Source organism: Rhipicephalus microplus, chromosome 9 (assembly GCF_043290135.1).
Source record: "Rhipicephalus microplus isolate Deutch F79 chromosome 9, USDA_Rmic, whole genome shotgun sequence".
Classification (NCBI taxonomy): domain Eukaryota; kingdom Metazoa; phylum Arthropoda; class Arachnida; order Ixodida; family Ixodidae; genus Rhipicephalus; species Rhipicephalus microplus.
The window spans coordinates 75,568,042-75,582,299 of record NC_134708.1 but is presented as its reverse complement, the minus strand read 5'-3'; the positions used below and the strand labels follow the sequence as shown (position 1 = coordinate 75,582,299).

General features: G+C 44.1%; 1 protein-coding gene across 8 annotated transcripts in view; it reads right to left on the bottom strand.

Annotated features, from left to right (window-relative positions):
- HUWE1 (HECT, UBA and WWE domain containing E3 ubiquitin protein ligase 1) overlaps window positions 1-14,258 on the bottom strand; it is a 207,744-nt gene that overhangs the window by 179,577 nt on the left and 13,909 nt on the right. For all 8 annotated transcript variants that reach the window (XM_075873864.1, XM_075873865.1, XM_075873870.1 and 5 more), the window contains exons 11-16: window positions 10,485-10,546; window positions 7,066-7,154; window positions 6,474-6,554; window positions 3,335-3,420; window positions 2,698-2,799; window positions 196-341 (exon numbers count right to left, since the gene is read on the bottom strand). In XM_075873864.1, the coding sequence (XP_075729979.1) occupies window positions 196-341; window positions 2,698-2,799; window positions 3,335-3,420; window positions 6,474-6,554; window positions 7,066-7,154; window positions 10,485-10,546 (566 nt within the window). The remainder of the gene's footprint in view (window positions 1-195; window positions 342-2,697; window positions 2,800-3,334; window positions 3,421-6,473; window positions 6,555-7,065; window positions 7,155-10,484; window positions 10,547-14,258) is intronic.

Sequence of the window (14,258 nt, the reverse complement as noted above, 5' to 3'; positions counted from 1 at the left end):
ACTGCACTGCTCGCACAGTTGGAGCGCATCAATGCCATGCTGAAACGTCGTTATTCGGCAATGTACAGCAGAAGCTATTCGCTTGTTGGCAGTAACTTTCACAGAGAAACTGCACCAGATGGGCCAAGCTTTGTCATGTCTTTTCATTTGAGTACTGCTCACTTCAACCCACAAGAAAAAACTAAGTTCACTCACGCTAGTGACTCACTCCTTGGCGACTGATCCACTTCCATTGGAGTTGGGTCCTGGGCAACATTTTCGTCAGTCGAAGCAACCGAGGGCTCCCTGTGTCGTGGCCGGATGGCAAATGGCTGCTCTTTCCTACAATGCTCCACTTCGAGCTGCATATACAGTATAGACCACTTACAACGTAACCGTTTATAGTGAAGAACGGATTACAATGCGGTTTTTTTGGGCTGCCGTTCACCCTCTCATAAAGTCCCATATATATGCATACAGCTTATTGTGCAGTCCCCCCAAGATGAAATAATGGTTATAATGCAGTTGCTGGAAAATCCTTGTGACAGACGCGGTAGCGAGTGCGCGTTTAGAAGGAGACGCGCTGGGTGCGCTGCTGGGGAGCAAGCAACAAGCTCGTTATGGAGGCGCCCCGTCGCGGTGGTCTAGTGGCTAAGGTACTCGGCTGCTGACCCGCAGGTCGCGGGTTCATATCCCGGCTGCGGCGGCTGCATTTCCGATGGAGGCGGAAATGTCGAGGCCCGTGTGCTCAGATTTGGGTGCACGTTAAAGAACCCCAGGTGGTCAAAATTTCCGGAGCCCTCCACTACGGCGTCTCTCATAATCATATGGTGGTTTTGGGACGTTAAACCCCACAAATCAATCGTTATGGAGGAGGGGGGGAAACGGAATTGACGAACGAAGGGCGGATGGAAAACAAAAAAAAACTGCACACTCGAGGACTCGCCGAGAGAGGAAAGCAATTGCCTCGGCGACAAATAGGCCTTTGCACCAGCGCCAACACTGCTACAGAGTGCTTGCGTAGCTAGCGTGGCTACGGCCGCACGCGGCTCAACATGACACGTGCGATCCCGTCTTTATCAACTGAGCTTAACAGCTCCCTGTTGGGAAAACCTTCATGGTTTTCCAGCTTGCTACAAATATCGCATTTGCTACTTCGCCGTAAATTTAAAATTTTTTACGACTTTATGATGCGAGCTTGCACCTTTGCTTTCATGTAAGCTTGGCACGTTTTTGTCGTTGTCTACCTCCCGGTATCGAACGCAAACTTCGTTTCACGCATGCTGTTCATAGTTCTATGCTTGAGTGCGCTCTTTTCAAAGCTAGGTCTTCATGTCTTGGACAAACGTTACGCGAGAACATACCAAACAGCAAGCTAGGCATGATCGGTGTTGGTTGCACTTCAGTAGTGGTCGCAGGCATAAAAACTCTTTGCACTGGCTGCACTTGACAGGAAGGGATACAAATCGTTAATGAAAACGAAGGTGGCACCTGTAGAGCTCAAATGTTGGTTCGCGATTCGATTGCGACGCCTTCAAATCAGGTGCATGCCCGTGAAATCAAACAATTGGGGCCTTTCAGCACATGAAATTGTGCAAGTGATTCAATGTTTCAAATGTGATTTTCACATAGTTTCTGTGTAATGCGCATAATCAAAGCCGTCCGAGGTATAGTCGGAGAATTCCGCAACGACGCTTCGTTTTGTTAAACCCTCATCCTCCCTTTTTGCTTTCATCTCGTTGGAAACAGGGTCCTTGAACTTAACATTAGGAAATTTGAATGGTTGTAAGCACCACACATCGTATGCTTCGATTCTTAGACACGCGAGGCTACTTGCTCAACACGTTTTTTGCAAGTGCGGCCCTTAAAAAAAAGGTTCTGGCTATAGTGGGTACCGCTTATAGTGCGGATATTCGAGACTCCGGCGACTTGCATTATAAGCTGTCTATACTGTACATACACGTTGGGAAGATTCAGAGATGTGTGAAGGGAACAAAGTTCATGCACAACCACACGTTTGCACCAGACTCAATGCACCTAACTACAATGATCAACATCTAAAACAGCCAAGTAGTAGGCACCAAAACATTTACGATGACGTAAACGCAACAAAGCAACATTAGAGGGACAATAAAATTACACACTAAATTATTTTAGAATCGCACATTCCTTGGGAACTCCACTGTCATTTAAAACTTCGTGACCAAAGGTTCCTCCTTACTTGAAAGATACATTACTTAAATATTGACCTTTGTTTAGTTTGCTTGCACCGAAACCCTGTACCACTACAAAACTATGACGTCTCGAAATTCAAGGTACCTTCTCAAATTATAGCCATATCAGCCCGATGAAATTTTCCAAAACTTGCCTAAGTTGATTCTCTGGGTCCATTAGTACACAATGAGATGAATTCTCACTGAGAAAAGATTATACAGGCCCTAGCAGATGCCACTGAATTATACGACACCATGGCAAGACAATGCAAGAACTTCAGGGAAGTGCCACCACCAGTCACTTCTCGAACATTTTCTTGTTTACCAAAGGCCTCTGTGTGGCAACAGTGGCATTTCTGTTAATTTGGAAGGGTTGGAAAGGTGACTTAATTTTACCAGTACAAGCAAAACTATCTTTCCCTTTATAGTTTCTGTGCACCATTATTGACAAGCTTGGCCAAGCCTTGTACCTGCCAGCCGACGTGCCTTGACCAGGCCAACGTACCTCAAGTCGTCGAATGAAGCTGTTGAGGCCACCGTGAGCCTGAAAGGTCTGCATGTCCAGTCCTGTGATGAGGTCTATCACACGTACTGCGCGAGTTACAAACTGCAATGACAGAAAAAACAATGTGTCATCACATATATAGCCACTCAAAAGGCACTCAAATGCATCGCATGAACTGAAAGAATGCATCACGGAATCTATGATGCGAGGATATAAACCTCACGTAAAGAATGAAGAATATAAACGTCATGGTAACATTTATCAACTTCACTTCACCCAACACACAAGTTATGGAAGAAACGCACTGGAGAGAAGGAAACAGCACAGGTGGCGCTAACAGTGCACGCTCACCCATACCACACGTCTACTTTACACAATGAGCAGGCATTATGTTGCATAAGACACAGGCAGTGGAACAATCAATTACGTACAGATGTGCTCATGACCACGCATGCATTCAGCACCACGACTCAAGCTATCACATCACCACCCCAACTACGAGTGAAGTGCTTTCGATCATTACGGTAACATAGCATCACACTTTGAAATCACTCTGGTAGTTCTCTTGATTAAATGAAAGCGCCTTACAGTCCATCTTTCTGAAAGCAAGATGAAAAAAAAAATAATAAAATCTCACCGTGATGTGCTCCGGCTCGGTGCCGTGCCAGCCAATCACCTTCAGGAGAGATTCCACCATCCCACAGGACACCAGCGCTTCCCCACCTGCACAATCACAGGCAAGAGTCTGTCAAGCCTTGTGCAACTAACACAGCTAAAACCATGCCAGCCGACGGCATGCTTTACAAACGAGCTTGGCATGCTAGTTCCACTCCCACTGTATTATAACTCGGATTTTCTTGTGTTTAGACCAATCTTGCACTAAACAAGTTCTCGATACAGCCTATGTTGGAACTGCAGTATCATTAGAATGTATTTATGGAATGCCTGTTTAAGTGACTTATCTCGAACCGGACCATTGAAATCGCACCACCAATGGCTAACAGAAGAACACTGAACAGGTCCATTATTCTCAGTGTTTCCTGCCTGACGAACTTCCTTTACGGCAAAGGCTTACATGTCGTTCAGCGTTACTTCAACAGGCACCTAATAAGTCAATTGCATTTGACATGCCTGATGTCAGTTAGTGGAAAGGACAATTCTAAGCTGCCTTTTTTTTTTTTTCGCATTCTATCAACCTACTTTACTTTCTCCACAGCTAATGAACCAGACGCTGGTTTTAAAGGGGGAGGTGGGGATCGGAGTGCACAGAATGATTGATTTTGTGGGGTTTAACGTCCCAAAACCACTATTTGATTATGAGAGACGCCGTAGTGGAGGGCTCCGGAAATTTTCACCACCTGGGGTTCTTTAACGTGCACCCAAATCTGAGTACACGGGCCTACAACATTTCCGCCTCCATCGGAAATGCAGCCGCCACAGCCAAGAGTTGATCCCGCGACCTGCGGGTCAGCAGCCGAGTACCTTAGCCACTAGACCACCGTGGCGGGGCGGAGTGCACCGAATGATTTACAAGGTTTCATTAGAATACTTCCAATAGTTGTGACATTACGAATGTTTACTTGCATCATAGCTGTACCAAACTGCCAAGAACTTGGCATGACAGAAAAAAAGAAACGTGCTAAAAGCCAACAGTTGCTCTTATTATTTAGCCATAAGAATGGATCATGCAATGACAATCGCAAAATATTTTAATCACCCCAATTTTTTTTTTACACAGAGTATTACATTACATTTATATAATTAATTTGTCATCGTCCTGTCAAATCAGCTAAACTGCAAAAATGAATTAGTAATTTAAAAAGAATAGAACATCATAGCATAGAGAATTCACTGGAAAATACAATGCAACAGACCTCGTGAAAATCCATCGAGCCATAGTTGTGCTATGCTTTGGGCAAGTGGATCGGTCAGTCAGGTCAATGCAAGCTTTCGAGAAAACTGGCACTGAAGTTGCATAGCCACTACACACAAATGAGAACGTTTTGGGGCTGTAATATTTAGTCTGCTTTCAGGGACTTTCTCGTGCTCTTACTCTCCTGATTTTTCTGCACCGCCTCTTTTATTTTTCTGTGCAGGTCATTTTTGTCAGCTTTTTTAAGGGTGAGCCTACCAGGTTTCATGACTACTTTCACATTACAAGTCTGTAAGCACGCGAGATGTAGCGTGCTGTGGCATTTATGGCCAAGACTTTGGTGAAACAGGAACTTCTGAGAAGTTTAGATAATGAAAGTTTGGCAGATAAAAATTCGTCTCCTCTTCCAAACAAGTTCATTTCTCACCCTCACCCCGACACGCTTCATTCTTCACCTGGTCGCGAAAATGTAGTCGGCGACACATTTATAAACGCTAGCTGCGATACCAAGCACGGCTTGAAATGCACTTATATCACCACCGCATGCTTATGTACCCTGCCAAGTGCTCAGCCGTGGAGTCCAGGAAGTCGGTACCCGATATGCTGAGTGGCAGCATTCGACGGCGATGCGCAATATGCCTAGCTGCAGCAACGAAACATCAGCATGGTTTGTACTTGACTTCGCATTTTAGAGTGCCGAGGCACGAAATTGCCACGCTGCTTCGAGCCATCGCTACACGACGAGCGTGGCCATTTATTGCTCCATGGCTGTGGCGTCCGCTGCCGACGCGAAAATGCAGATTCGAGATTCCAAGGCCCCATTGTACAGTGCGATTTGTTGCTAGCGAGGAAGCATAGCGTGACTTGTTCATTTTTACATGTCCGCTATCATGATGCTCTTTTGGCTGCAAAGTTAGAATTCGCCATGAACAACGGCACCATGAGAGGAGTTAGGCCAGATAGGGCTAACCTTGGCTCCGAGCTGTTAGCTTGATTGTGGCGAGCATGGCCGCTATGCCTCTTTCAAGGTAAGCTATGTTAAACGGCTCGTACAAATGGTGATCCCAATGCTCGCAGTGGCCTTCATCACCAACTCGGAGATGCCGGTGGCCGGAACCGAGTTTGACGGGTGAACTCAATACAGATCCGAGGAGCACTTCGCGATGTTCGGGACGAGCTCATCGCGCTACTGTAGTCTAATGACCAAGTTCCCGGGAGTATCTGCTAAAGCATAATTATTATCGATCTGCAAACACACAAATAGTCCGAACACGACTAAACAGTTAAATTTTCAACAGCCGTGACCTCACAATGTGGAAGCTGCAGATAAAACACACGCACGGAGCAACCATCGGACGAATGGCGTGGCGTGCCAAAGCATCATGGCGATCCCAGCCAATCGAGGGCCTCGAAACGACCTTCAGACATTCACGTTTTGTGCACTTGTTTTTGAAGGAAAGGGCCAGCTGAGTCAAGAAATTAGAACACAGAGAAATTCTCTATTTGACGAGCCCAAGGTTGCCGTGCCTGGTTGCGCCATTGTAGAGCAATAATTTATTGAAAAACGCATTCTTTTCTTTAATTTCCACAATGAATTTCACCACCTCTGTGGGCACAAGCTTTAACAGCACTTCTGCGTGGTTTTCAGTGAAGATATTTCGAATTTAGATAGAAAAAGTGCTACCGAAACTAAAAATGAGATTGAGAAAATTGTTTTTTTTCCCCTAATAGGCAAGACTTAGCAGTTTCATTCCAATGCCTTTTAAAAAACAACGTACCAAGCTTGAGACCCCACAAAAGCACATTGCATAAGTCAGTTACCCAGATGGGACCACCTAAAGCTTCACTACAACAGTCTGGATGTGCAATGCTTGTCAACGAAGCATGGTCAGCCCCCACTCACCACTCTCATAGCTGGCCAAGTGGTACAGAAACGAAAACAGTGCTGTGGCGAATGGCAAGGGGAATGGGTCGGCACCAGGTTCTGCAAAGAGAAATAAAAAAGAATTAGAAGCACTAGAAGAAAGACTCACTTCGTGGTGTCTAGAGGTTTTATCAAAACTCACGGCAAATGTGAACAGACACTGTACAGTGCACACCCATTACTAGTGATTCAAACAGCTACAATTGTCATGTACAACACCAGCACAGGTTCCCAGGGCTAAATGTAGTATGCATACAAATACAGAGACAGACCAAACAAAAGCTTTATTAAATTAACATTTATTTACACCATTCTCTTGTGCACAGCAGTTCCATAACATCAGGGTTCTGTTACACGACTCTAGATTCTCTTTAATGACATGACTGCCATCAAAACGGTGCACACAGACACTAATTCCAGATTTAACTTTAATGCTCCAATTATGACTCTCAAGACCTTTCAAGCAGGCATTCCTAAACCACTAACGATGACAATGTCTTATCTGGTAGCGCGTGACTTCACAAACCTTCACAAGGGATCACAGGCACGCAGATAAGGAATGTACCCTCACCCGTGAGCGACTGAATGCAACTCCTGACGAGCACGGGCAGAAAGCCATGGTAGGATGCGGCACCAGTTGCATCAACAATGGCGCCGAGCCTAAAGGGAGAACACAGGACAGACGTGTCAGCTTTTGTTTGACACAGTGATTGATTATTTATTTATTGGCTGACCGAGTCATTCATTCATCGTAACTACATGACTTACCGCAAAAAAGCTTACCATTGCACATTTCTACGACAATTGCCACCTCACCACCTTTGTATACTTTAGATATGGCACACCAATCATTCCAAGCACACACGGGCACATAGTATCGTGTGCCCTGACCAAACATTGCAGGCGACCCGAACACTCAAAGCTAAAACTCAAAGCAGACACCTGCTCCACTGGAACACCAAAAATATCAGTAGCTTAGATAACAGCATTCAAATTACAATTTTTGATGCTATAAATCAAAATATAAATGTGACATATGTATTTAGGAATTTGCACAACAGAACACGAATTACAGCATTAAGCCTGGAAATGGGCCCCTACAATTGCTCGCAAGCCTACGTAATGTGTACAATATGAATGGGTTGACAGCAGTTACAGCACAAATATTGTTTGGATTAAAGTTAAAAGGTAACAAATAATGTCTGTATACATACCGCATTGGGCCGACCAGTTTTTGGGTGCTGTGAAACCAAGGGTCTAGCTAAGCCCCATTAACGTGTGCCACACTTTGCCAACCATACCACGAAAGAGTGCCCTGAAAACACCGCAACAGCAGTGACTGTCCCAAAACTTTGCCGCATGCATAAAGCTGAAACTAGCCTCTTTTTTTTTGTACCATCACTGATGACCTGCACCTACAGAACAACAAACGAATGGTGAGATTTCCTAGATAAAGCAGGCTTGTGCAATGCAACGCAGCGGGAAAGAAAAAAAGCCCATACCCGGACAGAACATCAAATTACTGGGGTTTCACTTTGCAATGCTTACAACCCTGTCAATGTGGCCAGTACAGCCACTTTATCATGGGCAACGCAAACTGTCGGATCAATGTGCTCGCCTTCAATCGGTGTTCTGTCATGTCAATTATTCACTCAACATTGCACGATAATGAGATTTTTCTTACAATACAGGCTGAGAGTGACATTCAACTTCAATCTCCTCAACACCCCACCGCTACCTCTAAAAACCTTGCCACTCATCTGCCATTCATCATCAATGTGCAGGCACATTACAAGCACTGAAAACAATCTTAGGACTGGAAAGCAGAAGAAAAGCATGCGGAAGTAGTGTGTCCACCATCACAGTGTCCATGACATAAACAAAAAGTGACTGAAAGGTTAAAAAAATTAATATTAAAAAATCCACATTATGCTTAGGCCCTCCTTGCCATTTACACAACACTCCCACCTACCCCGATCCCTTTATATACCTACTTTAGACTAACAAAAAAGTGTACTTGGCCCTGTATAATTTCTTATTGTATTAATATAGTAGATGTTATACAAGCCCCTGTTAATATTGGTCTTTTCACAGACTGCATTATATTTAACAATAACAACAGCCCTAAGAGCCACTAAGTACTATACTGTCAATACTAATAAGTGGCAGCTGAAGTACACTAACTTTGATACTTCTAGCTCGAAAAAATAAAATCGTTTAGAAAAAACAGTCGCGTGATCAACTGAAATGTGCACCTGCGGAAAAGAAGATGAGCTTCACTGCAGCACAGCGGTGACGCGTAGGCAGCATGTCGCATGCTTCTCGCAACGTCAGTGCATCATGATTTACCCATTCTTTCTGGGAATATAAAGAAAAATAATAAAGGACTAAAGGACAGTCTGGGTGAATTCACTATGTATGCAAACCTCCAAGTTCCGGTTGCTCCAGCAATTTTCGCACTTGCACTGCTGGCCGAGTTCTTGCCTGCAACGCCTACTTCGGAAACTCGGTTCAAAAGCTTCAATGATCATGTTTTCTAGCCAAAACGCATAGCAAATGTCGTCACACTGTCCATTATTAAATTCTTCATTTTACTAGAAAGAATAGGCGGAAGCGAGAAGCATGCGACATGCTGCGGGCGTGTCACTACTGTGCTGCAGTGGAGATGTCTTGTTTGTCGCAGGCGTGCATTTCAGTTTAGTTTTTTTTTTTTTTTTTCGCTGGCAGCAGTGAGGCTCGGCATTCCTTCTTGTTTGCAGAAAAATCGTGGACTGGTATTGCTTGAAAAATTAACCCTTCGAGCTGCAAACTAGCCGGAACAGCAAACAACCAGCCCTGATTATACTTCGAATAATTTCAAGTCCTTTGCATCCCACTTTTTGTATGTTCCATTAATTAAAAAACCCGCCTAACTCAAAGATTTCTCACGGTCTCAGTGACTTCAATTTAACAAAGCTTTACTGCACACTAAAAAAATATTGAGTAAAAAGGGTGTCTTTTTGTCCCACAACAATAATCGTCATCAGGCTTGCGTGCGCTTCCTTTCTTGAAAACTCGACGCTGGCCACTTTCCTATCGAGAATGCAATGTAACCCTGATAATGGGCATGTCGATTGTGACCGGAATGTACCGGGCGCGAGGCGATAGCGCAAGGAATGAGCGCAATATAGATGACGATTATTGTTGTGGGACAAAATGACACCCTTTTTACTCACTCTTTTGTTAGAGTGTGTACTTAGAAGATGTCCGCACTGCCACAAAACCCCACTTCAAAATTAAATGAAGATATTACCCTCACATCGATTCATTTCTTCACTTTGAACGTTGTTATATTGACTTATCTGCTCCAACTATAGCAAACTTTAAAATGCAACATATTTTACAGGCTATCACTAGCATTCTCCTGAAAGTCAAATCCTGCTACAATTTCAAGTTGTTTCCCCTTCCTTTCATGTAAAAAGAGGGCATTTGCACAGGCCTTGTTTCAATTTTTAAAAAAATATTGCGCAGGTTGCTTTCGTCATGACAAACAGTATGCCCCGTTTTCTTTATAATATGCGATATATTATACTACTCGAATTTGACTCAAAAATATTTGACCAAAATAGTTATACACTTCAAACCTGAAATTTACTATTCGCACAAGCCTACATCACATGTAACCAAGGTATTTCATCGTCTAATGGGGCTTCATCATACAGTGTGTAGTTAGGCAACTGCCACAGCAATGCATCAGGCAGGAAAGGAACAACACAGATCAAAGGACAGAAAGAAAGCATGCCAGCAAACCAACCTGAAGCAGGTCTTCAAATCTATGCTGGACAAGCCAGCAGGAGAGAAAGAAGAAAAACAAGACAAACAAGGGAAAGAAAGAAACGAGAGAACTCAAGTCATCACACCAGGCAAATAAATATCGGGGCGAGCATAACCAAACCGACGGTGAAGCATGCAAAACACATGGCATGCTGAAAAAAAATGACAAGAGCTTACTTTGGATTGCGGTCTAGGTGAATGATAGAGGTCAGTGTTCGTAGAGAAGCGGCCTTGATTTCCTAGGAAAAAGAAAGGTTATTGTGAGCAATCTGTTTGTATTGTGAACACTTTTGTGAACATGTTGCACATCAAACTTGAGAATAAATGTTTCGTAACACCATCCTTAGGGCGGATGGGGACAGAGAGGAACTGACGAGACAGGAGAAACTGATGAACCACCCGGTTCCATTATGCGCCTTTCATCGCCAAACGAATGTCAATGTTGTTCAAAATGAAATCGCACCTGCAGCCTGTAGCAAGAGCTATGACAAACCTATGAAAAATCTGGAGAGCTTGAAAACATCTGTGCTGTGGATATAGTACACTGAAACCTCGATACAGTTAAATTGCTGATAACGAACCTCCATATAACGAATTCCTCGATATAACAGTTTTTCTATTCCCACCGTTGATCCATAGAAGCACATGTATTTGCGACCTCTATATAACAAAGTAACAGCGGGAGACAACCTTGATATATTGAATTTTCCCCACGGACAAGCTAGGAATTTCGCTCCACATTTTTTGCATTTTGGTACAAGCATGTATCTTCTGCGGCTGCCCCGCCGCCGACTTGACGAAGAGTGAAGCAGCGGCGGCGCGCAGGACGCACCAGGCGAAAGCGAACGCTGCGCGGCTGAGCGCGAAGCGGGCAGGCGTGCCTAAACCCCACGAATCGGCGTTGCCGCTATTCTCGCCTCCGCGAGCGCACGCGCGGTGGTGAGAGCCCGCCGATAGTGTCTATATAATTGGTGTCACAATAATATCGCACTTTTTTTAATGTAAAACAAGTGTTTTAGAGTTAGCTCTGCCTTCACTCCCCCTTTTACTTAATTTGCGCGTTTATTTTCCGAATTTTCGTACCGCACCTCCGTATAACAAAATCCTCTTTATAACAAATTTTTCTGGGAATTGATCAATTTCTTTATATCCACAACTATAAACGAACCCAGATATATCGAAATATTGGTTATAACAAAGTAAATGAAAATAACCTTGCAATAGAAATAGTGTTACGAATAAACCATTACAGCAAATTTTCGGATATGACAAATTTATATGAAAGATGCAACTTTGTTATAATGAGGTTTGAGTGTAAACAGACAAGTATAGACCGAAGACACTACGGAATGAATTCACACCGCCAAAAACAAGGACAGACAGGGACAGCACTCCTGGTGCCCTGTCCTTTTTTCATTCAACCCGTTTTTTGGTGCAGTGAATTTATTCCGGTATGCCATACAAGCTCACACAAGCCTCCATGCTCGTCAATAGATGACATGGCAGCCAAATAGCGAATAATGTCTAAAAAAATTGTCCCAGGAAAAACAGCTGTCTCAGCATATGCAATGTGTTATACCCACTATATCAATACAATTGAAATTAATGAGGGAGGCTACCATGGAAGGGCAACATTTTTGTTTGTTGAGATACCCCAATGAAATTGTCAGGGTAGGCTAATAATACAGCCATTCTGATAACCACAAAATTTCATGCATTCAGTATCACTGCTTCCAAAGTTACAGCCATTTTTCAGGATAGTCCAAATAGGTTTCTTTGTCAGGCTCTGCTGAATTTAATAAAATTTGCTAGCACAGTTAAATTCGCTGTGATGGTTCCTGGATGGGTGCTTTACAGTAGGACAGAGCTCTTTTTTTAATTTCCCTGCAGAAATTTTTTTAGCAGAGCACAGAATTTGGTGTTTGCCATTGAGCATTTATCAATAAAATTTTGATTATCACAAATTACAGACACAATAAATTTAAAAAACGGCTCTGTCAGTGTATGGGCTATTTATTAGGGTACATTATAAGAAAATCTGATAGAATTAAGATGAGCGGTTGCAGAGATATCCCCCGACTAAACAGCCTCACTTGCCAAAAAAGTCACTTTGAGAAAACGGACTTCGAAAGTTTCGAGCACATATTTTGGTGAAAAGTGACCCTGCAAAGTAGCTAGAAATGTTCTTTAGGACTTTTTTTTTTCTTTTTCCGCTTTTCCTGCTTGTGTTGCAGCTATTTTTGAGCCTTCTTCACACGGAAAGGGTCTTTCTCCGCTGCTCGTTAATTGATGGCGTAGCGCTGTCAGTTGCCGACATTGCGCTGAGCTTTGGTTGCACAGCAACATGTTCGATACCCTTCGTGTCTAACTGGTCGCGTGTCCAAAAACGTGTTGGCAAATGCGCAGTTGACGATGCAGTCGCACTATTCGGGGCCGTAATCATTGCACTTAGCGAGCGCTACACGCCAGGCGCACTTGAGCACGAAACACCAACACCAGCCTCACTTGCGACGACGGAGCGTTGCACAGATTCTCAATGTCGCGGTAATCATCAATGCAGCCATGGTCTTGAGATGAAAGAGAAGCTGCTCAGCAACGATGTGGCTGTTGCCCCCGCGTTGGCGCGTGAACGATCCTCACCATGCGTACGAGCTTCATCAATCGCTTTCTTGAACAGAATGCGTGCAGAGTCCTAAAATTTGCCCTGCCCATCGTTAGTGACAGAACAACAATCAGCGTCCCGTGAACACTGCGAAAGATCATCTCGTAAAGACGGTAAAAAATTGAAAAGCACGCGTGAGAACAGAGTGGATTTATAGCAAACGTGGAAACAACGCACGCCAAGAGAACACCGCCACTCGCAAGGCTAGCGCCGGAGCCCTGGAGCAGACAGCGAGTCGGGAGAACAGATGCATCATCGCGCGCAGTAGCCAATAAAAGCTGCATGATCACCCACTCCCGAGAGAGGCAGGCGCTTCCTCCAATCACGGTTTCGCATCTGAGCCACGGGAGACTTCAAAACTTCGAGAGCCCCCCAATCATGGGCGATTCCCGCGAGGCCACGTCGCTGCTGTTGCCGCGGGTGGTGAAAAAAAAAGAGCAAGAATTCCCGAGCAAAACAAGACTAAGATTGCCGCGCCGGGCCGCGTGGTTGGGAAATCGCAAACGCATGAAGTTGTGGTATTTTCAGTGCTCACTGGACGCTTGCCAGTTGCTGCAGCATGTTATATAATTTATTTGAAGTACGTTGGTGATGAATTAAACATTGATATTTACAGAACTGATAATTTATAAGACATACTACCCGAAAATGTGGTTTCAAAAAATACTTTTTCGCAATTTTACGGTTTTCAAAGGTCGCGTCCCCCCGTAAGGAGTGCTCCAAGTGCCCAAAAATATTATTCCGCCAGCTCAGATGGCAAAAATGCACCGCAACGACATGCAATACCAGCACGGTTTGTGGAGACATATGTCGTATTTTTCACAGCAAAGCACAACCATCTTGGCATCGCTCTAAGTTCTGCCAGAGTTCTGCATTACCATGGCATCAAAGAGACACAAATGAGCAAAAATCTTGGCATTCTCACAAATTTCACACAGTTCACAAGCCAGCTGTGAGCCAATGAAGTGACTGCCACCATCTCTATTAGAGGTGTGCTCATCCATTACGCCTTTTCGAGACTTTTTGTGGCCTTTTCTGAACAGCTCCGTTGCCTGGGGGGACGCGGCTTTGGGATCGCGAAAAATGGAAAAAAAAAATCTATTTTTTGAAACTCAAGTTTTCAGTTTCTGGAACCCTTTTTCTATCTGGTTCCAAAATATCTACACTGAAAACAGCGCAGAAGTGCTTCGGAAAATTCGTTTCACCCACCTAGGTAGCAAACCTTTTTCTGAAAATGGCGAGAAAACGGCCATTTTCAAAAAATTACAGCTTCGCTATGCTTGGGCCGG